A 26717-nucleotide genomic window follows, 5' to 3' on the forward strand; every position below is an offset into this window, starting at 1 on the left:
GAGTCATTTCCCAGGGACGTCGGCGTAACCGGAGGCGGGACCGCGGCTTTTTCCCAGTTTGGTTTGGCTCTCTTACACTCAAGTTTCACGGTGGTTCTAGACTTCCACTCTTCCTTACCTACTACTCAAATAAGGACTGTGTCATTGGCTGAAGTGGGATTGCAGGGAGGAAGGGGACAAATGACAAGAATAGGGCGCTCGTATCATAATCGGTGTCATTCCGTTACCCTTGGATTACTGACTGAAAGTAACTATTTAATTACAAATTACCGTGATTAAATATGACTTATTGGTGTCTTTTTTTTCTCTTCTTCTTTTCTTCCTTTGTTTCTTTTTTTCCCCTGCTTGTTTATTTTGATTTTTCTTCTTTTTTTCCTTTTCTTCTTTTTTTTAAAAAATGTATCCGCTTTTTTCTTTTATTGTTTTTTTTCCCCTAGCCTTTCACTTATTTTTTTTCGTTTTTTGTTTCATTTTCTTCTTTTGATTCTTTCTTCATTGGTGTCTTTTTTCCATTTCTATTCTTCTTTCCTTTTTCCCTTTTTCCCCCTGCTTGTTTATTTCTTTTTTGTTTTTTCTTCTTTTTTTCATGTTCTTCTTTTTTTTAAAATTGCATTTGCTTTTTTTCTTGTATTTTTTTTTCCCTAGCCTTTCACTTCTTTTTTTCGTTTTTTGTTTCATTTTTTCTTCTTTTGATTCTTTCTTCATTGGTGTCTTTTTTCCATTTCTATTCTTCTTTTATTTCCTTTTTCCCTTTTTTCCTTTTTCTTTTGTTTTTTTTATTTCCTTATTTTTGTTATAGTTGTATCCGCTTTTTTTCTTCTTTGGGTCTTTTTTCTTCTATTGTTTTTTTTCCCTAGCTTTTCACTTCTTTTTTTTATTTTTTTCTTCTTTTGATTCTTTCTTCATTGGCGTCTTTTTTTTCTCTTCTTCTTTTCTCTCTTTTTTCCCTTTTTTCCCCGCTTGTTTATTTCTTTTCTTCCTTTTTCTTCTGTTTTTTTATTTCCTTGTCTTTTTCTAATTGTATCCACTTTTTTCTTCTTCGGCTCATTATTTCCCCTTTTTCTTTTTCCTTCTATTGTTTTTTTTCCCTAGCTTTCCACTTCTTTTTTTCTTTGTTATTTCATTTTTTTCTTCTTTTGATTCTTTCTTTATTGTTTTTTTTTGTTTTTCTTTATTTTCTTATTTCATGCATAACCTTACCTCATAATTAGCAGTAAACAGATTAAAGCGATTAAAACAATCAAAGGAGCCGTTAGGGAACCAAATAGCTGGCTCTTTTTAGTGAGCCGAGCCGAAAGTGCCGGTTCTAGAAAAAGACAAAATTTCCATCACTACAACAAAGTTGATGCGTTTCCATTACGCACGGCGCGCACGCGCATACTTTTTGTACTGCGACTTGCGTTTCGGCACATTCAAGGGTTAACATCTCAATGCTGGGAGGAGCTGCTCCCTCCGTGGCGGCGGACGCACACACTGTGCGCTTTATCATGAAATGAAATACTTCAAAAATACTTCTACAGAAATACTGCAAAATACCACTGCAGTAATATTATAATACAAAAATACTTCTACATAAATATCGCCAAACAAAAAAACTACAAAAACACTACTACAGATATATTACAACAGAAATACTGCAAAAATACAACAATAATACTACAAAAATACTACGAATGTACTACAAAATCCTACTAAGGAAATACTTCAAAAATACTTCTACAGAAATACTGCAAAATACCACTGCAGTAATATTATAATACAAAAATACTTCTACATAAATATTGCCACAAAAAACTACAAAAACACTACTACAGATATTTTACAACAGAAATACTGCAAAAATACAACAATAATACTACAAAAATACTACGAATGTACTACAAAATACTACTAAGGAAAAAATTCAAAAATACTTCTACAGAAATACTGCAAAATACCACTGCAGTAATATTATAATACAAAAATACTTCTACATAAATATTGCCACAAAAAACTACAAAAACACTACTACAGATATATTACAACAGAAATACTGCAAAAATACAACAAGGATACTACAAATGTACTACAAAATCTCTACTATCACGCGGGAGAGTGACACACGGTAGTGTTCGCTGAGATAGACAATAATATATGCACAGGATAGCATGTGGGGGTCCCAGACTGCCACCACTACTACATCTCATTTTCTTTTGAGAGTGTTTCTGTGGGTGGGCTCTGCCCCCCATAGGGGTGCAAACGCAGCGTTTTCAGACCCCCCTCCAAAGCGGGCTGGTTACGCCCCTGCTTTAAGACCCAATCTACAGGAGAGCAAGAGATATGATCTTGGCTGCTGCTTGTTTTAGAAAAGGAAGCTATTAAAAAGTCTTTAGACCAGAACTGAAATCCGGAGGCGGTTTTAGTCTTGGAGAGAGGGGTTGCGCTAAAGTGGGATCCGATTTTGGTTTGAGAGAAATAGGGGAACGCTATTTCAATCCTTTTTATCCCAAAAAATGGTTTCAAAACAAGGTGCAAGCAGAGTTCCTCTGTAAAAATGTCACCAAAAACTGCAATGAACCATAACAATGTATTTACCTTCAGCGCAGACAGCGGTGGGCAAAGATGGAGAGTGTATAGCTCCGCCCTTTCCTACCGCTCTCCCAATCAAATTGCTCTAGATGCTTTGCTAAAGCTTTGGGGTAAAACGTCTTAGGTTAATGTTTGTTCTGTGGCTTTTTCACGATGAATAGAGATTGTTGAATGAGCTTCCGTATACTGTCATGATTTGTCAAGTGCCCTCACCTGCGCTCACTCGTTCAGCCCCAACTGCCACTCATTCCCTAATTTGTCATTCAAACATGTCACTACTGGTCAGTCCGTCTGCCAACCTCAGCGCATGCAAGGCAAGCACTTTTGACTCTGGCTCTGGTTTTGATCCCGACCTGTTTCCTGTATCGAACCTCGATCCAAGCTCCGTTCTCCTGTAGTATAGTATTTCTGTATCATAATATTACTGTAGTAGTACTTTTGTGATATTTCTAGTAGTATTTATTTTTTTATCAGAATGAAGAGGAAATAATACGATAGGTCCCTGTTTTAAGCACTCAATTTGATATTTAGTTTTGTAGTACTATGTAGTATTTTTGTAGTATTTTTATTTTTCACTCTTTCTCTTTTTATCTCTTTTGTTAATCACACACTCTCTCGCTCTGTTTTCTCTCTCTTTCTGTGTCTTTTTACTTTCCTTTGCTCTCTTTTTCTTTTTTCCTTTTCTCTCTCTTTTCTCTCTTTCTCTCTTGCTTCGTCCTCTCTTTCTCCCCTTCTCTTTTTTCTCCTTCTCTCTATTTCTCTTTGGATTTCATTCTTTCCCTCTCCTTCTCTCCGCCTGTCTCACTATTTCTATTTTTATCTCATTTGTTCCGCACACTCTCTTCCTCCTTTTTTCTCTCACTCTCTATCTCTCTCGCTTTCGCTCTATCTGTGTCTCTTTTTCTCTCTCTTTGTTCCTCTTTGTCTCTTTCTGTGTTTTTTACCTTCTTTTTCCCTATCTTCTTTTTTTACCTTTTCTCTCTTTCTCCTCTTCTCTCTTTCTCTCCTCTTTTCTCTCCTTCTCTCTTTCTATTTCTTTTTGGATTACATTATTTCTCTTTCCTTCCCCCTCTTTCATTATTTCTCTTTTTATCTCTTTTGTTTCTCACAAACTCTCTCTTTTTTTCCCCTGTCTCTTTCTGTGTCTTTTTACCTTCTTTTGCTCTCTCTTCCTTTTTTCCTTTTCTCTCTATTTTCTCCCTTTCTTTCTTTTTTGCTCCTTCTCTCTTTCTCCCCTTCTCTTTTCTCTCCTTTCTTTCTTTCTCTCTTGCTTGCTTCTTCTCTTTTTCTCCCCTTCTCTCTATCTCTATTTCTCTTTGGATTTTGTTCTTTCTTTCTCTTTCTCTTTTCTCTCTTTCTCCCTTGCTTGCTTCTTCTCTTCTTCTCCTCTTCTCTCTATCTCTATTTCTCTTTGGATTTCGTTCTTTCTTTCTCTTTCTCTCCCCCTCTCTCACTATTTCTCTATTTCTCTTTTTCGTTTCTCTCTCTCTCTTTCTTTGCCCCACCCTCTTTTTCTCTCCCTCTCTTTTTCTCTTATTTATATCTCTTGAATCTACTAGTCCGGCCCCCGAGAGAATGTTTGTTCTATCGTGTGGCCCCCGAGATAAAACCCTGTTTTAAAGTAACAACAGATGCCCGCACAGCCCGCTGTGTGTCGATTTGACCACTAGATGGCGTCAGTGGCGCTTGTCTTCCTTCTTGCCTCCGCTACAGAAGCCAACATCTACAAAAAAGCCACATCGAATAAGAACTACACGGTTGAGCCAGAGGACTACAAATATGGCAGTTTGTTGGATTAGAGAGGGGGAGAAGGATGCCCCCCAAACCAAAATGGTCAAAATATAACGAAAATATATACAATAGTAAATAAAGTACTACTGAAAAAAAAAGTTTTGAGGGTGTAATAATACTACAGCAATATTACAAACATATTAAAAATCCTACAATCTACTACTAAGGAAATACTTCGAAATACTTCTACAGAAATACTTCAAAATACCACTACAGTAATACTATAATACAAAAATACTAATACTGAAATATTACAACAAAACTAGTACAAAAACACTACTACCAAAATATCACGCTAGAGATACTGCAAAAATACAACATTAATACTACAAAAAAACTGCAGACATACTACAAAATGTCAACTATGGAAATATTACAAAAATGGAAAGACATACTACAAAAATACTACTATGGAAATATTACAAAAATGTGATAAACATACTATGGAATACTACAAAAATACTACCACACTAATACTATAATAAATAAATACGATGACATACATAATACACTGACAATACTACAAAAATACTAAAGTAATCTCACAAACATACTGAAAATCCTACAATCTACTACTAAGGAAATACTTCAAAAATACTTCTACAGAAATACTGCAAAATACCACTGCAGTAATATTATAATACAAAAATACTTCTACAGAAATATTGCCACAAAAAAACTACAAAAACACTACTACAGATATATTACAACAGAAATACTGCAAAAATACAACAATAATACTACAAAAATACTAGGAATGTACTACAAAATCCTACTAAAGAAATACTTCAAAAATACTTCTACAGAAATACTGCAAAATACCACTGCAGTAATATTATAATACAAAAATACTTCTACAGAAATATTGCCACAAAAAAACTACAAAAACACTACTACAGATATATTACAACAGAAATACTGCAAAAATACAACAATAATACTACAAAAATACTAGGAATGTACTACAAAATCCTACTAAAGAAATACTTCAAAAATACTTCTACAGAAATACTGCAAAATACCACTGCAGTAATATTATAATACAAAAATACTTCTACAGAAATATTGCCACAAAAAAACTACAAAAACACTACTACAGATATATTACAACAGAAATACTGCAAAAATACAACAATAATACTACAAAAATACTACGAATGTACTACAAAATCCTACTAAAGAAATACTTCAAAAATACTTCTACAGAAATACTGCAAAATACCACTGCAGTAATATTATAATACAAAAATACTTCTACAGAAATATTGCCACAAAAAAACTACAAAAACACTACTACAGCTATATTACAACAGAAATACTGCAAAAATCCAACAATAATGCTACAAAAATACTATGAATGTACTACAAAATCTTTACTATGGAAATATTACAAAAATGTTATAAACATACTGCAAAAATACGATGGGAATACTACAAAAATACTACTTCAGTAACACTATAATAAATAAATACTATCACAGACATATTACACCAGAACTACTACAAAAATACAAAAACAGTAGTATTGAAAAAAATACTAAACATATTCAGTCTAATTGAGCGCTATAGACATCAAACCATGTAGCTAAGCTGTTAGCGAACAAGCTATTAGTGATAGCTTTCCATGTTTCTCAGTACTAGCGTATTTACCACTTCCTGTTTGTGCACGGGTGGTATGCAATGGAGACTTTTCCCTGGAAAATCCCATTTCCAAAAATTAACTCGGGTCACATTAAGTCCTAGAACAAACTAACAAATCAAACAAGTTCACATTTACATTCATTTATTATAATAATAATGCATTATATTTAAAAGCGCCTTTCAAGCCACCCAAGGACACTGTGCAGACAATGAGAAAATACGATGTAAAAAATTGTAAGCGAAATATTAAATAAAAACAAGACATAAAATCATTAAAAAAAATAATAATAATAAATAAATCTACAAATTATTTACAAATGTAGTTGTGGGGTCGAACTGGGTGCGTACGGGAGTGAGAGATCCTTGAAAATTGCGTTTTCAAGGTCAGGAAAACCCTTGAATTAAAAAGAGTCGGAACTGCCATCTCCTCAACGGACCATTGGAGTTATATTCAACTGATTAAACTCACTTTATAATGTTAATTTATTCATATTTTTTTCTTATATTGTTTACTTTTTCGTTTTGTTGCGCTTCAAGTGTACGATAAATTTATCATATTCTCTATTCAAGCGTCATGGCCCCCTACAGGAGCATTAGGAAAGGTGCATCTGCTGACAGCGATGCAGAAAAAGCCCAAGCGAAAAGAATACTGTAGCTCCTTTCAAAATAAAACAGACTCCGAAGAGCAGAGAGAAAATAGACAAAGAAAGAGAGAGATACATAGATATAGAAAGAGAGAGAGAGAGATAAATACATAAAAAGAGAGAGAGAAAAATAAAAAAAATGTATAAAAGTAGAGTGAGAGAGAGAGAAAGTGATAAAAAGAAATAGAGAGAGAGAGAGAGAGAGTGATGAAAAGAAATAGAAAGAGAGGAAGATACATTAAGAAAGTGACTGGAGAGAGAGAGAGAGAGAGAGAGAGAGAGAGAGAGAGAAAGTGATGAAAATAAATAAAAATTTAGAGAGTGGAGGGAGAGACGGAGAGTGAGGGAGAGAGGGGGAGAGAGAGTGGACAGTTAGAGAGAGGAAGAAAGAGAGGGAGAGATAAATAAAGAAATGTATAGAAATCGAGAGGGTTAGAGTAAGTGATGAAAAAAAATAGAGAGAGAGAAAGAGAGAGAGATACTTAAAGAAAGAGAGTGGACAGAGAAAGAGAGAGATGGAGAGAGAGACAGAGATATCCATAAAAGAGTGGGGAGAGACAGAGAGAGAGAGGGACAGAGAGAGAGAGAGAGAGAGAGATAAAGAAAGAAATGTATAGGAATTGAGAGGGATAGAGAAAGTGATGAAAAGAAATAGAGAGAGAGAGAGAGAGAGATAAAGCAATGTATAGAAGTAGAGAGAGTGGGAGAAAGTGATGAAAAAAATATAGAGAGAGAAATAGAGAGAGAGAGAGAGAGAGAGAGAGAGAGAAAGAAATGTATAGAAATAAAGAGAGTGAGAGAAAGTAATGAAAAGAAATAGAGGTAGAACCTGCTGGAGGTCTCCATCATAATATACGCGCCTTAGCGGAGACAGACAGACGCGTACTTAGGTCATTTTTAAGTAACGAATCAACGACTTCAATCTTGCCTATCTAGCCGAGTAAAAGTACCATTTAATCCTCTCTAATTTACTCAAGTAAAAGTATCGGGTACAACATTTCCCAAAAGTTACTCCAGTAAATGTAACGGCCTAAATATACCGTGTCGCTCCCCGCCCCTGCCCTTCGGGTCTCTGCACCGCATCAAACGCCACTTTTGGCAGCTCTTCAGGGAGCCTAACTATAGCCTAGCTAAGTGCTGACGTAGCAACCTCCAGGAGTTTTATCAGTCCCGCTTCGGTTCCCGTCTGGCAAAACGGGAACGCGTTTTGTCTATCGTGTCAACAGACGGGACCAAAAAGCCGAGTAGTATTTCTTGACGGGACGGAGGGGAAAACACAGTGAGGTCGGACAGCTGGGAGACATTAGCAGTATTCCCCGTATACTCCGATGATGTCATTTTTGTGTACTTTCGAAATAAACTGAAACCAGTCCTCCGACGGCTGTTTTTAATTCAAATCTTGAACTGTCAGCTGAATCATTGTGATTTCCTCAGTAAGGGTCATTGGCCTACAATGTAGCTACAATAATATTGCAAACATACTAAAAATCCTACAAAATACTACTAAGGAAATGCTTCAAAAATACTTGTACATAAATACTACAAAATACCACTACAGTTATAATGCTTCTACAGAAATATTGCCACAAAAAACGACAAAAACACTACGACAGAAATATTACAACAGAAATACTGCAAAAATACAACAATAATACTACAAAAATATGACGAGTGTACTACAAAAACACTAGGACATAAATATTACGACAGAAATACTGCAAAAATACAACAATAATACTACAAAAATATGACGAGTGTACTACAAAAACATTACGACAGAAATACTGCAAAAATACAACAATAATACTACAAAAATATGACGAGTTTACTACAAAAACACTACAACAGAAATATTACAACAGAAATACTGCAAAAATACAACAATAATACTACAAAAATATGACGAGTGTACTACAAAAACACTACGACAGAAATATTACGACAGAAATACTGCAAAAATACAACAATAATACTACAAAAATATGACGTGTGTACTACAAAAATATTACGACAGAAATACTGCAAAAATACAACAATAATACTACAAAAAAATGACGAGTTTACTACAAAAACACTACGACAGAAATATCACAACAGAAATACTGCAAAAATACAACAATAATACTACAAAAATATGACGAGTGTACTACAAAAACACTACGACAGAAATATCACAACAGAAATACTGCAAAAATACAACAATAATACTACAAAAATATGACGAGTGTACTACAAAAACATTACGACAGAAATATACAACAGAAATACTGCAATAATACAACAATAATACTACAAAAAAATGACGAGTTTACTGCAAAAACACTACGACAGAAATATTACAACAGAAATACTGCAAAAATACAACAATATACTACAAAAATATGACGAGTGTACTACAAAAACACTACGACAGAAATATTACAACAGAAATACTGCAAAAATACAACAACAATACTACAAAAATATGACGAGCGTACTACAAAAAGTCTACTGTGGAAATATTACAAAAACTTTTTAGACATACTGCAAAAATACTCCTATAGAAATACTACAAAAATATGACTTTAAAAATACTATGGGAATACTACAAAAATACTACTTCTGTAGTATTAAAAACATACTTAAAAATACTACTAAAAAATACTTTGAAATTACCTCTACAGTAATACTATAATAGTATAACACAAAAATACTGAAATATTACGGCAAAAATACAACCAAAGGACAACTACATAAATAGTACGACAGAGATAATGCAAAAATACTACAGATAAACTACAAAAAGTATACTATTGAAGTATTACAAAACTATTACAGAAATACTACAAAAATACTATTATGGAAATACTACAAAAATATGACTGCAAAAATACTATGGGAATACTACAAAAATACTACTTCAGTAACACTATAAGACATATTACACCATAACTACTACAAAATACAACTACAATAGTATTAAAAACATACTTAAAAATACTACTAAAAAACCTCTACAGTAATACTATAATACTATAACACAAAAATACTAATACTGAAGTATTACGGCAAAAACTACAGAAATATTGCAACAGAGATACTACAAAAATACTACAGATAAACTACAAAAAGTAAACTATGGAAGTATTACAAAACTATTACCGAAATACTACAAAAATACTATTATGGAAACAAAAATATGACTGCAAAAATACAATGGAAATACTACAAAATGCTGCTACAGTAATACTATAATAAATAAATACTAATACAGACATATTACACCAAAAATACTACAAAAATACAACTACAGTAATATTTTGAAACATACTCAAAATACTACAAAACGCATCCACGGAAATACTTCGAAAATACATCTACAGAAATACTTCAAAATACCACTATATCAATACTTTAATACTATCAACACATGCGTCCTAGGAGCACCATTTCCTGTGGTGTGTCTTGGGTAGGTACAGCCAGGTGGCGCCCATCCCTCTCCAGGCCAACTTATGTTTTCACCCAGTCTGGAACCAGGGACATGCGTCTTTGGTACAGAATGATATCCCTCAACCACTATGGTCGTAGGGGCACCAATTCCTCTGGTGTGTCTTGGGCAAGTACAGCCTGGTGGCGCCCATCCCTCTCCAGGCCAACTTATGTTTCCACCCAGTCTCGAACCAGGGACATGCATCTTTGGCACATAATGATATCCCTTAACCACCTTGGTCGTAGGGGCACCAATTCCTGTGGTGTGTCTTGGGCAAGTGCAGCTTGGTGGCGCCCATCCCTCTCCAGGCCAACATATGTTTCCTCCCAGTCTCGAACCAGGGACATTCGTCTTTGGCACATAATGAAATCCCTTAACTACCTTGGTCGTAGGGGCACCATTTCCTGCGGTGTGTCTTGGGTAGGTACAGCCTGGTGTGCCCATCCCTCTCCAGGCCAACAGATGTTTCCACCCAGTCTCGAACCAGGGACATGCGTCTTTGGCGCATAATGATATCCCTCAACCACTATGGTCGTAGGGGCACCAATTCCTGTGGTGTGTCTTGGGCAAGTACAGCCTGGTGGCGCCCATCCCTCTCCCGGCCAACATATGTTTCCACCCAGTCTCGAACCAGGGACATGCGTCTTTGGTACAGAATGATATCCCTCAACCACTATGGTCGTACGGGCACCATTTCCTGTGGTGTGTCTTGGGCAAGTACAGCCTGGTGGCGCCCATCCCTCTCCATGCCAACATATGTTTCCACCCGGTCTCGATCCGGGGACATGCGTCTTCGGCACAAAATGATATCCCTTCACCACTATGGTCGTAGGGGCACCAATTCCTGTGGTGTGTCTTGGGCAAGTGCAGCTTGGTGGCGCCCATCCCTCTCCAGGCCAACATATGTTTCCTCCCGGTCTCGAACCAGGGACATTCGTCTTTGGCACATAATGAAATCCCTTAACTACCTTGGTCGTAGGGGCACCATTTCCTGTGGTGTGTCTTGGGGTCTCCAAACTTTTGCAAGCAGAGAGCTATTCTTGTTACTAATTAGCGCAAAGGGAATCGAGTTTGGGGCTAAAATTACTTGAAAGTGCTTGAATTTGAATGGTGTGTTTTCAAGGTTTTGAAAAAGTGCTAAATCTAGGAGGGTTACCACTTTTGAGGCCCCTTATTTCTTATTTTTTTGAGTTTTTCCTTTCCTGCATGTTGGTTTCAGATCAGGGGATGGTGTCATTGTAATCCTATGACAATGTGACTTGTAAATGCTGGAATGTTTGCCACGTTTCTCAGCAGTTTGACGCGATAGACCAAGCATTGAATAACTACATCAAATTGTCACAAGCCAGAAACGGAGACAGGACCCAAAAGCGTTCGTTTTACTCAGTTTTATTGAGGAAGAGAGAGAGCAGTGCTTGCTTCCACGATACCATGATGGCAGGAACGCGAAAGTGGGACTTCTGTGTCAAACAAGGGGAGTCGTAGGCAGCGGGAAAACAGGTCAATGGCCAGGACGGAGGAGCAAGGGTAGTAACGAGTCCGAAAAAGAGGTCGGAAACAGGTATCAGGCAGGAAACAGGGCAAGACAGGTCGATGGCCAGGACGGAGGAGCAAGGGTAGTAACGAGTCCGAAAAAGAGGTCGGAAACAGGTATCAGGCAGGAAACAGGGCAAGACAGGTCGATGGCCAGGACGGAGGAGCAAGGGTAGTAACGAGTCCGGAAAAGAGGTCGGCAAAAGGTATCAGGCAGGAAACAGAGACAAAAGACAAAGAGCAACAAGAGAAGAGAAAAAGACACAGAGAGTGAAAGAGACAGAGAGTGGGAGAAAGTGATGAAAAAAATATAGAGAGAGAAATAGAGAGAGAGAGAGAGAGAGAGAGAGAAAGAAATGTATAGAAATAGAGAGAGTGAGATAAAGTGATGAAAAGAAATAGAAAGAAAGGGAGATACATGAAGAAAGTCACTGGAGAGAGAGAGAGAGAGAGAGAGAGAAATAAATACAAGTACAGTGTCTTTGTTTGAGGCACCTGGCTTTCGCAACATCAAGTGGACATATTTCAACCTGCAGCTCATTTTTCTCTTGCGCTTCTCTGAGCGTTGTCTGGCGGGCCGGATTCAATCCCTTAGCGGGCCTGATCCGGCCCGCGGGCCGCCTGTTTGACACCTGTGCTTTAATGGTCACAATCGTAGTCTTGCTTTTATTTCGACGTGATTGCTCGTGCGTTATTCTATTTATAGATTTGTCGAGCGCTACAATACAGAGTATTTCAGCGGGTGGTGGTTCAGGGTTCGCCGTGGCAGCTCGACACGGATCGATTTGGACTAATTATGAGCCAAGGAGATCTCCATGGATACCTCAGCCGGGAAGCAAACAGCTTGAGAATGCCTGCATCTATATGCCGAGTGTCTCTCCGTAACATCGCTGCAGGAAACAACCCATACGTATCTATCCAGACATCTATCTATCTATCTATCTCTCTTTATCTATCCATCTATCTATCTATCTATCTTTCTAGACATCTATCTATCTATATCTATGTATCTATCTATCTAGACATCTATCTAGACATCTATCTATCTATCTGTCTGTCTGTCTGTCTAGACATCTGTCTGTCTGTCTATCTATCTATCTAGACATCTGTCTGTCTGTCTATCCATCTAGACATCTATCTATCTAGACATCCAGACATCTATCCAGCCATCTTATCTATCTATCTATCTATCTATCTAGACATCTATCTATCTAGACATCTATCTATCTAGACATCTATCTATCTATCTATCTATCTAGACATCTATCTATCTATCTATCTATCTATCTAGACATATATCTATCTAGACATATATCTATCTATCTATCTATCTATCTAGACATCTATCTATCTATCTATCTCAACATCTATCCATCTCTCTCTCTCTCTCGCTCTATCTAGACATCTATCTAGACACCTATCTAGACATCCATCTATCTAGACATCTATCTCGACATCTTTCTTTCTCTCTCTCTCTCTCTCTAACTATATCTATTTATCTATCTATCTAGACATCTATCTATCTATATCTATGTATCTATCTATCTAGACATCTATCTAGACATCTAGACATCCATCTATCTAGACATATATCTATCTATCTAGACATCTAGACATCTATCTGTCTAGACATCTATCTATCCCAACATCTATCTATCTATCTATCTATCTATCTATCTATCTATCTATCTATCTATCTATCTATCTATCTATCTATCTATCTATCTATCTATCTATCTATCTATCTATCTATCTATCTATCTATCTATCTATCTATCTATCTATCTATCTATCTATCTATCTATCTATCTATCTATCTATCTATCTATCTATCTATCTATCTATCTATCTCTATCTAGACCTCTATCTAGCCATCTATCTATCTATCTAGACATATATCTATTTAAACATCTATCTGACTAGACATCTGAGGATAAGTGGTACGGCTAATGAGATGAGATGAATCTTGTTGCCAACATTGTACTTCCGCTAAAAAATGTGATTAAATAAAGTTGTGTATCGTGCAACCGACTCAATAAGCCCCCAAAAATGTTAATATTATGCGACAAAATATATCAGGAAATAAAAAGAAATGAAAATCTAGTGAAAGAATTGTAAAAACAAATGACGTTTGTCAGCCTGCAACCTTAGCAACCGTACATGAGTCAATTCGTTCAAAAGAGAAAAATCATTTTGCATTGCCGGAAACTCAGCAAAATGTCAAGTTTTGGACATGTTTGATAATGAATTATCTTGCCACACTTGGGATTACGGTTGCTCACTGTTGTTTCAAGCGTTGCTCACCAAATTTGTCTGAACGCTCAGACCCGTAAGGAAAATGACAGGGAACATTGGGTATGAGCACCGTCAAAACGGAATCCCATTAGCTGCAAGTGCGATGCGGAGGCACAGGACAGCAGGCCGTCCTGTTCCCTGCATTCTGTGGTCCACACGCTTCATGCTTCTGCTCCGAAATCCGCCCACTCCTCGTTCCCGCCTCCTCTTTTTGCTCCCGTCAGCCTCGCCTTCTCCCCACCAGGCAGTCTTCATTTGTACACACGGTTGAGTCAAATCCACAGGTGTCAAGATTGCGGCCCGCGAGTCACTTCAGGCCCGCCCAGGTTTTTATTCGGCCCCGTGAGATGATGCATGGAGAGGTACAAGAGAGAAATCAGCTGCAGTTTGGGACATGTCCACTTGATGTTGACAAACCTGGGGTGACGCGCTCAAAGCAACTGGGGATATATTACTTTGTCTTTCTCTCTTTTTCAGTTCTTTTATTTTGCCCTCTCTTTTGTTTTCTCACTCTTTTTTCACTCTTACTTTTCTTTCTTCGTTATTTATTTCTGTCTTTCTTTCATTCCTCTTTTGTTCTTTTACTCTTTTTATTTCTCTCTCTCATTTCTTACTTTCCTTTGTTTCTCCTTTGTTTCTTTCTTTCTTTCTTTCTTTCTTACATCTTTCTTTCTTACATCTTTATTTATTTCACAGTTTGTTTATTTATTATTTCTCTTTATATATCACTGTCTTTTTTGGTCTCTCTCTCTTCTCTCTGTCTATTTCCACCTATCATTTTCTTGTTTTCTCTCTCTCTCTTGTTCTTTTTCCTGTTCTTCTCTGTCTTTCATCTTCCTTCATCCTTTGACTCTCTTACTTTCTATTTTTCCTTCTTTCTTTCTTTCCTTCTTTTTTTCTTTTCTTTCTTTCGTTCTCTCTTTCTTTATTTTTTGCTTTCTTTCTTTCTTTCGTTCTTCACAATTTATTTATTTATTATTTCTCTTTTTATGTCACTATCTTTTTCTGTCTCTCTCTCTTCTCTCTGTCTTTTTCTACCTATCATTTTCTTGTTTTCTCTCTCTCTCTTATTCTTTTTCCTGTTCTTCTCTGTCTTTCATCTTCCTTCATCCTTTGACTCTCTTACTTTCTATTTTTCCTTCTTTCTTTCTTTCCTTCTTTTTTTCTTTTCTTTCTTTCGTTCTCTCTTTCTTTATTTTTTGCTTTCTTTCTTTCTTTCGTTCTTCACAGTTTGTTTATTTATTATTTCTCTTTATATATCACTGTCTTTATCGGTCTCTCTCTCTTCTCTCTGTCTTTTTCTACCTATCATTTTCTTGTTTTCTCTCTCTTGTTCTTTTTCCTGTGCTTTCTTTCTCTGTGTCTTTCATCTTCCTTCATCCTTTGACTCTCTTACTTTCTATTTTTCCTTCTTTCTTTCTTTCGTTCTTTCCTCTCTTTCTTTCTTTCTTTCTTTTTGCTTTTTTTTTGCTTTCTTTTTTGCTTTCTTTTTTGCTTTCTCTTTGCTTTCTTTTTTGCTTTCTTTCTATCTATCACTGTCTTTCTTTATCTGTCTCCCTCTTTCTTTGTCTTTTTCTTTCTCTTCCTCTGTTGTTGTCTCTCTTGCTCTGTCTCTTGCTCTTTTTCTTTGCATTGTTCTCCCTCTATTGTTGCCCATTTGTCAATTGTTTTCCCTTTTTTTCTCTTGTGTCTTCCTTTCTCTCCTCGGTTTCTTTATTTTTATCTTTTCTTGTCTCTCTCTCTCTCCTTTTTCTTTTTTTTCTCTCACTTTTCTCCCTCCCTTGACTTTTCACCCTTGTTTATTCTTGTTCTCTCTCCTTCAATTATTCTCTCCCTCTCTCTCTCTCTGTGTGTATCTTGTTCTCTCTCTTGTTGTCTCTCTCTCTTCTGTTCTCTCTCTTTCTCTCTACCCATCTCATTCTCTCTCTCTCTCTCTCTGTATCTTGTTCTCTCTCTCTTGTTGTATATCTCCCTTTTGTTCTCTCTCTTTCTCTCTACCCATCTCATTCTCTCTCTCTCTCTCTCTTTTCACTCTCTCTTCCTTTCTCTTCTCAGTTTCTTTATTTTTATATTCCTTGTCTCTCTCTCCTTTTTCTTTTAATCTCTCACTTTTCTCCCTTGACTTTTCACCCTTGTTTTCTCTCGTTCTCTCTCCTTCAATTGTTTTCTCTCTCTCTCTCTCTCTGTGTATCTTGTTCTCTCTCTCTTTGTCTCTCTCCCTTTTGTTCTCTCTCTTTCTCTCTACCCATCTCATTCTCTCTCTCTCTTTTTTCACTCTCTCTTTCCTTCCCCCCGTTTAATCCACTCGTCCGATTCCTTTTTCTCCCACGCTTCCCCCCAAGCTCAAATGAGTCTGTCACCCCCGGTCTAATCCCCGCACATTTTTTCGCGCCTGTAATGTCCGCAGCAGCAAAAGGGCGTGTTTTCTCGACTGCGGCACCGGTCGAGAGACATTTGCAGGGGGAAGGATTCCAAAGAAGTGTCGGAGGGAAAAGGAAAAGCGACGTAGGGTTTTGGTGCACCGCTTAATGCATTCTGCCATTTGTTTGAGTTGGGCTGGGCTAGATGCGGGAGAGAGAGAGAAAGAGAGAGAGAGAGAGAGAGAGAGAAAAAAGAGAGAGAGAGGAAAGGAAGCTAAAGAGCTAGACTCTCAGCAGTAGAAACAGGGACGAGCCGGGATCCAGAGCAGGACCTCGTCCAGGGAGAGGGGATGGACCGGGTATTATCAGGCAAGCATTGAGCCTCCCACCCCCATGTCCGACGCTACGATAAAGGCAAAACAAGACCGGAGACCGGGCGAGGCTGTATTATGGGCTGTTCGGCCAGCGCCGTCCTGCTACTGCGTTCGGTGGGCGGGGCGGACTGCGGGGACGCCTGCTCTCGGCCGGATCCGGCCTCGACCGACGCGGCGACGCCCGTCCTGCGAGGGTACGAGCGTGCCGGCTCACCCCTGACCATCGTCGTCATGGTAACCAGTACTGATGCTACTGTGCTGCATGCGTGTGTGGGCGGGATTTGTGTCTACTCACTGGATAGTGCTGCACAGTTTTTTGGGACGAGTACGATACACAAAAATACTCAATAGATTACATTTTCCCTTTTTTTATAAATTCGTAAAAATCATGCGGAACATTTACTTTTTTTTTTAATTAAAAATTTCGATTTCTATCAATTTCCGGATGTAAAATGACCCTTTTTTTTACACACTGTCCCTTTAAGTTCTGACTTAATATGGCTGTTTTAGGGGTTCTGAGGGATGAAATTCAAAACTCCCTGAGGGGAATGGATGTAAAATGACTCCTTTTTTTTACACACTGTCCCTTTAAGTATGACCCTTTTTTTTACACACTGTCCCTTTAAGTTCCGACTCAATTTGGCTGTTTTAGGGGTTCTGAGGGATGAAATTTAAAACACCCTGAGGGTAATGGATGTAAAATGACTCCTTTTTTTTACACACTGTCCCTTTAAGTATGACCCTTTTTTTACACACTGTCCCTTTAAGTATGACCCTTTTTTTTTACACACTGTCCCCTTAAGTATGACCCTTTTTTTTACACACTGTCCCTTTAAGTTCTGACTTAATTTGGCTGTTTTAAGGGGTTCTGAGGGATGAAATTCAAAACGGGGGAATACGGGGGATACGCAATCATGGTCTTATTACAACCGTGAGTGTAATAAATCCAGGAGAGTCAAATATTTACAAGTACAGAATATTAAAAAATGTTTTCTCGATGCCGTAGTGCAACCCAACCAACGTGTGATTCACATTCCTCTTTTTCGGCCAATTGCAGGGTTTGTTTTGGCCCTCTAGCCAATCCGAGGCTCCGAATAACTTCAGCCAATAGCGAACGATTTAACGGATGATTGACACATCTTTTTCGGCCAATTGCTGGGTTTGTTGTGGCCCTCTAGCCAATCCGAGGCTCCGAATAACTTCAGCCAATAGCGAACGATTTAACGGATGATTGACACATCTTTTTCGGCCAATTGCAGGGTTTGTTTTGGCCCTCTAGCCAATCCGAGGCTCCGAATAACTTCAGCCAATAGCAATCGATTTAACGGATGATCGACACATCTTTTTCGGCCAATTGCAGGGTTTTTTCGGCCCTCTAGCCAATCCGAGGCCCCGAATAACTTCAGCCAATAGCGATCGATTTAACGGATGATCGACACATCTTTTTCAGCCAATTGCAGGGTTTGTTTCGGCCCTCTAGCCTATCCGAGGCTCCGAATAACTTTAGCCAATAGCGATCGATTCAAATGATGATTGACACATTGGTTAGCCAATGAAACGCCGGTATATAAATCACAGCATACAACGCGGACTACTCCACGTTCGGGGGAAAATCGAGTCGGCGGCTGTTGCGTAAGTTGCGAGAGCCTTGCGATTTAATATCGATCCATATATAAGGCGCACTGTATTATAAGGCGCATGGTCAGCTTTTGAAAAAAAATAAAGACTTTTAGGTGCGCCTTATAGTGCGGAAAATACGGTACTCTCAACATTAAAACAGGAAAAGAATGTGGTTGTCTCTCTATTCCTTTGTTTGCATCCCTCAGCCGAGGGTTAGGGAAAAGGAGAGCCATGGCTTGGTTTTACCATGTTTAAAGGCCGCAGGAAGAGAGGAGAGTCTGGAGCTGCTAGCATCTCTTTAGCATTCAACAGGTAATGCAAGTGTAAAAAATGCTAACTTTTAATGTTAGCATTTCAGACATAGCTGAAAGACGCTAGTACTATTGTCTTCGCATTTAGCAACTAGCACTGCTTTAGCAATTTATGCTTACTGATTGAGCAAGTACTTCTCTTGTCACAAACTTTTAACTGCTAATGCTAGTAGGTTAGTAGGTATTTTGTACTGTAGTTTTTTTACAGGAGTATTTGGTATTATTTCAGTAGTAGGATTTTGATAGTACCGTATTTTCCGCACTATAAGGCGCACCTAAAAGTCTTAATTTTTTTTTCAAAAGCTGACCATGCGCCTTATAATACAGTGCGCCTTATATATGGATCAATATTAAGCCGCAAAGTCTTGCAACTAAAGCAAGCAGCCGTCGACTAGATTTTCCCCCGAAGGCCAAGTCGTCCGCGGTGTATGCTGGGATTTATTTACCGGCGTTTCATTGGCTAACCAATGCGTCAATCATCATTAGAATCGATCACTATTGGCTAAAGTTATTCGGAGGTCAAGGGGCGGATCCTTATTATCATTTACAGGCTGGCATTGGCTTAAACGGCAAAACAAAGCCTGCGATTGGCCGAAAAAGATAAATGTGTATAGCACGTGCTTGACAGCATACAGAAAGCATTTTTTACTATTCTGTATTTGTAAATATTTTATTCTCCTGGATTTACTAAACTCACGGATATAAGAGGACCATGGCTGCACATTATTATTGAACGCAACGACTTCGGTGAGCTACTCCGGGTTTTATATTATCCCTGTATCTTGTTTCAGACTGAACTCGATGTTTCTGTGATAAGCGGTGCAGATGATGGATGGAATGGAGTGTCTATTTTTAAATTCAACTCAATTCCAAGTGTTTATTGTCATATGCACAGTAAAGTTGCGAGCGAAAAAGAAAATAGAAACTAAGGAATGGTTGGCATTTCTTGAATCCCAAGACTTTAACCTTCCGAATGATGGAACGATGCATTTGAGTGACATCGTACGGACACCGCATCCCCACGTGTCTACGACACGTATTTGCTTCTTTGCAAGCTTTGGGAATGTTAAGGGGGTAATCAGTTGGACTGAACCATCTGACTGTTTTGTCCACATTCCCGTTGTAGCGCCTTATAATCCGGTGCGCCTTATGTATGTCAAAAATAGGACCAAAAACTGTTTTTTGGGGGTGCGCCCTATAACCCGGTGCGCCTTATAGTGCGGAAAATACGGTATTTGTTTAGTATGTATGTTGTATTTCCATAGGGGTATTTTGTAGTATGTTTATGTAGTTTTACAGGAGTATTTTTGTCTTATTTAAATAGTAGTATTTGGTAGTATTTTCGCAGTATCTATGTAGTGTTTCCATTGTAGTGAGTAGTATTTTTGTGGTATTTGTGTAGTATATTTCTGTAGTTGTGTGTATCATAGTATTATTGTCTTAATATTTTTTGTAGTAGGTCTGTGGTATTCTATAGTATTTCAGAAATTTTGAGTTTTAGAGTAATTTTCTAGTATTTCTGTAGTATTTTTGTCATACTATTTTTGTTGTTGTTCTCTCTTTCTCTCCTCTTTGCTCTTCTCTCTTTCTCTCTTTTTACGTCTTTCTCTTTCTTTGCCCCTCTCTCACTTTTTCTCTTTTTATCTCTGTTGTTTCTCACGTTCTCTCTCTCTCTCTCTCTCTCTCACTCTCTCTCTCTCTCTCTCTCTCTTCCTCCCTTTTTCTGTCTCACTCTATCTCTTTCACACTCTGTCTCTCTTTTTCTCTTTCTTTGTTCCTCTTTGTCTCTTTCTCTTTCTGTGTCTTTTTACCTTCTTTTGCTCTTTTTCTTTTTTCATTTTTCATTTTCTCTCTCTCGGTTGCTTTCCCTTTCACTCTTCCTACCCTTCTCTCTTTCTCTCCTCTTTGCTCTCTTTCTCTCTTTGTATGTCTTTCTCTTTCTTTGCCCTTCTCTCACTTTTTCTCTTTTTATCTCTGTTGTTTCTCACGTTCCCTCTTTCTTTCTCTCTCTCTTTCTCTCTCTCTCTCTTCCTCCCTTTTTCTGTCTCACTCTATCTCTTTCACACTCTGTCTCTCTTTTTCTCTTTCTTTGTTCCTCTTTGTCTCTTTCTCTTTCTGTGTCTTTTTACCTTCTTTCGCTCTTTTTCTTTTTTCATTTTCTCTCTCTCGGTTGCTTTCCCTTTCACTCTTCCTACCCTTCTCTCTTTCTCTCCTCTTTGCTCTCCTTCTCTCTTTCTCTCTTTGTATGTCTTTCTCTTTCTTTGCCCCTCTCTCAGTTTTTCTCTTTTTATCTGTTGTTTCTCACGTTCCCTCTTTCTCTCTCTCTCTCTCTCTCTCTCTCTTTCTCTCTCTCTCTCTTCCTCACCTTTTCTGTCTCACTCTCTATCTCTTTCACACTCTGTCTCTCTTTTTCTCTTTCTTTGTTCCTCTTTGTATCTTTCTCTTTCTGTGTCTTTTTACCTTCTTTTGCTCTTTTCCTTTTTTCATTTTCTCTCTCTTTTCTCTCTCTCTGTTGCTTTCCCCTTCACTCTTCCTACCCTTCTCTCTTTCTCTTCTCTTTGCTCTCCTTCTCTCTTTGTATTTCTTTCTCTTTTTTTTCTCTTTCTTTGCCCCTCTCTCACTTTTTTGTGTGTATCATAGTATTACTGTCTTAGTATTTTTTGTAGTAGGTCTATGGTATTCTATAGTATTTCAGAAATTTTTGTTGTGAGAATGGGGACATGGTTGGCAACAAGAGAACATTTTTTTTTATTAGTAGTACTTTATTATTTTTCATATTTTGACTGTTTTTGATTTGGTGGTAAAAAAGCCTGGGGGCGGGGGCTCACGTGGCCCCTGGGCCGTAGTTTGCCCACCTCTATTTTAATAGGAGAGTAGGGAGGTCATCATAAGTAGTATTTATATATAGATTCAAAGTAGTACCTCATATATGTTGATATATATACCGTGTTTTCGACCAATAAACTTGCAGTATTTTCATTTCTTGTGTCAGTTGCCAAGAGGTATAATGTAGAGAACGGAAATGAAAGCGGGGGGAGGCAGAAGCGGAGTTTGGGGGTCATGCATCAGGAATTTGCTTTCTGTGGGAAAACTCAGATTGAAGGAGTAAAGAAAAGCGCGCAGCAGCAAGTCTGTCTGCTCATCGGTCATCGCATGACATCAACCGGAGTGTTCCTAAACAATTTCGCGGTACAAAGTAGTATGTCGGCCATCTGCGGGGCTTCTATTTGCTTCCACCCCGGTTTCTGCAAGTCGAGTGGAAAAACCTTCCTGTTTTGGCACAGTCATCGCCTTTGTTCCTTTGTTTGCTATTAGCTCTCTCGCTTTGAATCGTTTGCGTCTTTGTTCCTGGCTTAAGGCGCTATGGTGAACTGGACGAGATGCTTTAAATCTGTACTGCTGTCGTTCCATTCCAAGATGGGGGGGCTAGCTTGACAGTACCGTAAATTCCGGACTATAGAGCGCACCTGATTATAAGCCGCACCCACCGATTTTGTACACGCACAAGCCGCACCTGTATATAAGCCGCATGCGCCCACATGTAACACAAACACAAAATTAACCCAAACCCGACTTCAAGTCCCGCGATCGTAACTAAATATCCTTCATTAAAGTCCACAGTCCAAAAATCACAGCCGGCAAAATGAACGGAAAATGATACCGGTACTTAAGGTTTGATGCAGACCTGCAGAGTCCGGGTCTTGTTGAAAGTAATCCAAGGAAAAAAGTGTATATTTCCAAAGGTAAGGGTGGGAAAAATATATCAGATGAACACATTTACTCACGCAACTCCTTTTCCTTGTCTGTCCCTCACCTTTAGCGGTCCCCACTTAAACTCGGCACCCCGCGTTTGTTCCGCCCCTCTTTTTTCGTTCACACGTGCAAAACATATAAGAATAAGTGTCTAAAATAAATACATTACAAAAATAAACAGTTGCAAATATATATTATACATGGGTTACACATATTTACAAGAAAGACGGTACACCGAGAGAGTTTTCAAAGCTTTAATAATAATAATAATATTGCTGGAATCCGGCCCGCGAGACAACTCAGAGAAGCGCAAGAGAAAAACAAGTTGAAGGTTGAAATATGTCAACTTGATGTTGCCGAAGCCAGGTGCCTCTCATAAAGACACTGTACTTGTATTTCTCTCTCTCTCTCTTTTTCTCTCTTTCTCTCTCTTTTCCACCCCTTTTCTCCCACTCTGTCTGTCTCTTTCACTCTCTGTGTCTCTCTTTTTCTCTTCCTTTTTTGCTCTTGGTCTCTTTCTCTGTGTCTTTTAACCTGTTTTGCCCTAACTTCCTTTTTTCCTTTTCTCTCTTTCCTCTCTCTCTCTTCCTACCTTCGCGCTTTCTTTTCTCTTTTCTCTCCTTCTGTCTTTATATTTCTCTTTGGATTTCTTTCTTCCTCTTCCTATCTTTTCCCCATCTCTCACGACTTTTTGTTTCTCACGCTCTCTTGTTCTCCCTCTCTTTTGTTTCTCACCCTCTCTCTTTTTCCCTCCCTCTTTCTCTTATTTCTTTATCTCTTTTTCTTCCTCCTCAATCTATTCGTCCGGCCCCCGACAGAATGTTTGTTCTATCGTGTGGCCCCCGAGTTTGACACCCCTGGATTAGTGGGTGCGTGTGAGAGGGAGGGGGGCGTGCTGTGTTGCATAACTCCGCCCACCCTTACCACTCACCCAATCAAATTTCTCTGTGTGCTTGGCTAGCGCTTGTGGGTACTTAGTTTGTTGCATGGGTTTTTATCATAAAGTGTCTCGACAATGAACATACATTATTTAATAGGCTTCTTTAGCAATGTGCAGCCAAAATGGACACTTCAGTGAAATTTCCCACTGACCTATACATATTCATGAAAAGAGCCATAGAGGGCTCGCGAGCCACAGGTTCCAGACCCCCAGCTACCTAGCTAGATTCTTCATTTTAGGACACAATTCCTAACACCTCCGAATGGGACCACCAGGAATCCACATTTGGATTTCCTCCAATGTTTCCAGTTCTGCTTGTTTCCTGCTTACTCTGAGAGAAATCCCTGAGCTGAGAGCCGATGAGTTGTTGCGCCTTTCTTGCAGCTGCACTTTGTCGAGAGCGACGTCATTGCGCCTTCTCACCGGGCGGCCGAGCGCAGGCGTTGAAAGGTTAATAAGCTGAGAGGGAGGGAGGATAGAAGAAGAAGTTGTCCATTTTGTTCCTGGGATAGGAATTAAGAAGCTCAGTAGACATGTTTTTAAGTGTCTCAGGGGGTCGGCACTTTTGCTACAAGGTGCCCATTCGGTAATACATGACAGATGCTCAGGCCTGACACCAATAACACCTCTGCTTCAAAAAGTAGTGATAGGTTGTGAGTAAAGGCGCGAAAGCTAATCAATCATTATTTGACGATCCTTGTTGTATTTCACTTTTGTTTCCTTTAAAAAAAAAAAAAAGATAAAAATTTACGATATGTAAATTGAATCAAGGACGAAAATAAATGTGGGGAATGCAACTCCATTTTTACGCGCGATTATCCCGTGCAAGTGTGCACAATCAGCGATTAACTACTGGAGGGAGAAGTCACACATTTACAACTCTTTCACAATGTCTAAACATCGGCCGAAGTAGTTTTAGAGCTGTAAACTGGTCGTCTCAAAATGTCCACTTTTGGAAACGTTTTGACATACCTTGAGAAAAATGTGTGAAATACAATGTTTTGTTTTTCAGATTGTGATCAAATTTGACCTGATTTGTTCAATATTTTTTTTCATTATTATTATTATTATTTTAATTCTTAAACTCAAAAATAAACAGACTCGTCAGATGACTTCAGGTATATCCGTTAGCCTCTGACCTTCCGATTGACACCGCTCTCGGCCAATCGCAGAGTGTTTTTAGCTAGTAGTTGCTTTGCATGGTTGACGTTGCTATCTGTGTGTGAGTGTGTGTGAATGGGTAAGTGTGAAGCACATTGTAAAGGGCTTTGGTAATGTCTTAATTGACTTAAAAAGCGCTACATAAATGGAGCCCATTTACATTTACTTTGATAAGGGGAAGATCGGAGCATGGTCAGGGGCAAAAACGGGTCGATAGCCGGGGTGGGAGATCAGAACATGGTCGGTGGTCAAAAACGGGTCGTTAGCCGGAGCGGGAGATCAGAGCGTGGTCAAATGGACAAAACAGGTCGATAGCCGGAGGCACGGTAAATCAGGAACAGACGAGTAGCAAACGGATGAAGATGGGACCGACAGGACCCAGAGTCAAATTGCTTGCCTAGCGTATGCAGAGGTTCGCTGACTGACCAGGAGTGACTGGGTATGTATAGGAGGGGAATCAATCAGGCAACTAGCAGCAGCTGGCGCCAAATGAACGGACACAAGTGAGGGCAATGAGCAATCATGACAGAAAGTCAAACATTTACAACTCTTTCGCAATATCTAAATATCTATCTTTGTCATGCTTACTGATGTGACTCTGCTGTGCCCGCTCATTTGGCGCCAACTGCCTCGGACTCTTATTGGCTCCCTGTCAGTATTTGCTCCAAGTCCTGTCTGTCCCCTTTTGTCAGTCCCGGCTACCGACCCTTTTTATCCGTCCCTGACTCCGCCATTGCTTGCTAAGGAAGATCCACTTCCGCGTTCGGAGCACCATCCGTGTACAAGAGCGACTTGCTTCTCGCGTCCTGAGTCCTGTCAATCCCCTGTTGTCAGTCCGTCTGGGAACCTCTGTTTTTCATGGCGAGCTTGTTTCGACCCCTGACTCCCGCCTGACCCGTTTTTGCTCCCGTTTGTCCCCGGCTTCCTGACCACGTCTGCTCTCCCGTCCCGGCTTACGAACCCTTTTTTGTTCCCGATTACTCTCCCGTTCTGGCTTACGACTCGTTTCCGACCCCAACCACGTCTTGCTCTCCCAGTCCCGGCTACCGACCCTTTTTTTCCGTCCCTGACACCGCCATTGCTTGCTAAGGAAGAACCACTTCCGCGTTCGGGGCACCATCCGAGTACAAGAGCGACTTGCTTCCCGCGTCCCGAGTCCTGTCAATCCCCTGCTGTCAATCCGTTTGGGAACCTCGGTTTTTCAAGGCAAGCTTGTTTCGACCCCTGACTCCCGCCTGACCCGTTTTTGCTCCCGTTTGTCCCCGGCTCCCTGACCACGTCTGCTCTCTTGTCCCGATTTATGAACTCTTTTATTTTTTTCCCTATACTCTCCCGTTCTGGCTTACGACTCGTTTCCGACCTCGTCTTGCTCTCCCAGTCCCGGCTACCGACCAGTTTTCCGACCCTGACACCGCCTTCCGTGTTCGGATCACAATCCGAGTACGAGACCGACTTGCTTCCCGCGCCCAGAGAACACCGGATCGTGGGCGCAGCCCTTCCTCTCTCTTTCGATAAAACTTGTGGTCAACGTCACGCTAATGGGTTCTGTTTCTGTCCTGACAGATTTTGTGTGCATTTTACAGTCCTGTTAAGGAGATAAATCTCTAACTTTAAACCTTAAACAATTCTCGAGGCAAACTGACACGCGCCGTATCGTTTTTTTCCCTTCTAAATATTTTCAAATGAAATCTTTTCAAACTCTGAAACAAAAACGGTAACGTTTCACCTGTCGGAAGTTCCGCCCAGGGGTTGTTTCCTCTTACTCTGAGGTTTTCTAACAGGAAGTTGAAGATGATTTATGACCCTGCTTGTTCAGTACTAAGCATATTTACACTCAAGATTATATATTTCCTTTCGCCCATTTTTTGCTCTCTTCTCTTTTTAAAACACCGTCACGCTACTTATGGACGCATCCGAAGGAAAATCCCGATTCTGTATCTGACTTTTCTGGTTTTTGATATCGTTTTTCGGGGAAGTTTAGATTTCTGTTCACGTCTGCGGGTAAACAACTTCCTCTAGTTTCACGTGGGCGAACGTAGTACTAGTTCTGCTTGAGATCGGGATCATTCATTGTACTGCGTTTTTCTATTACTTTTTGAAGTATTAATCTTGTCCGTCCGGGTTGTTTACTTCACTATGAGCTTCAGGAGCAAAATTTCCTTAAGGAGGAGAGTCAAAAGTAAACGCGTGAGGTCGGATTTCAGCAGGTTGAGTATTGTATGTATGTATTTAAAAAGTATTTTTCTCATTGTACCTT

The 26717-nt window shown here is 39.2% G+C and overlaps 1 protein-coding gene across 1 annotated transcript in view; it reads left to right on the plus strand.

Moving 5' to 3' along the window:
• Positions 1 to 16442: 16442 nt before the first annotated feature.
• Positions 16443 to 26717, plus strand: part of dock10 (dedicator of cytokinesis 10) — a 163097-nt gene continuing 152822 nt past the window's right edge. Inside the window, exon 1 of the mRNA XM_088345771.1 lies at positions 16443 to 16909. Within this exon, the coding sequence (XP_088201897.1) occupies positions 16751 to 16909 (159 nt within the window). The 5' untranslated portion in view covers positions 16443 to 16750. The remainder of the gene's footprint in view (positions 16910 to 26717) is intronic.

Source organism: Urocampus carinirostris, chromosome 10 (genome assembly GCF_059441175.1).
Source record: "Urocampus carinirostris isolate Australia breed hairy pipefish chromosome 10, RoL_Ucar_1.0, whole genome shotgun sequence".
NCBI lineage: Eukaryota > Metazoa > Chordata > Actinopteri > Syngnathiformes > Syngnathidae > Urocampus > Urocampus carinirostris.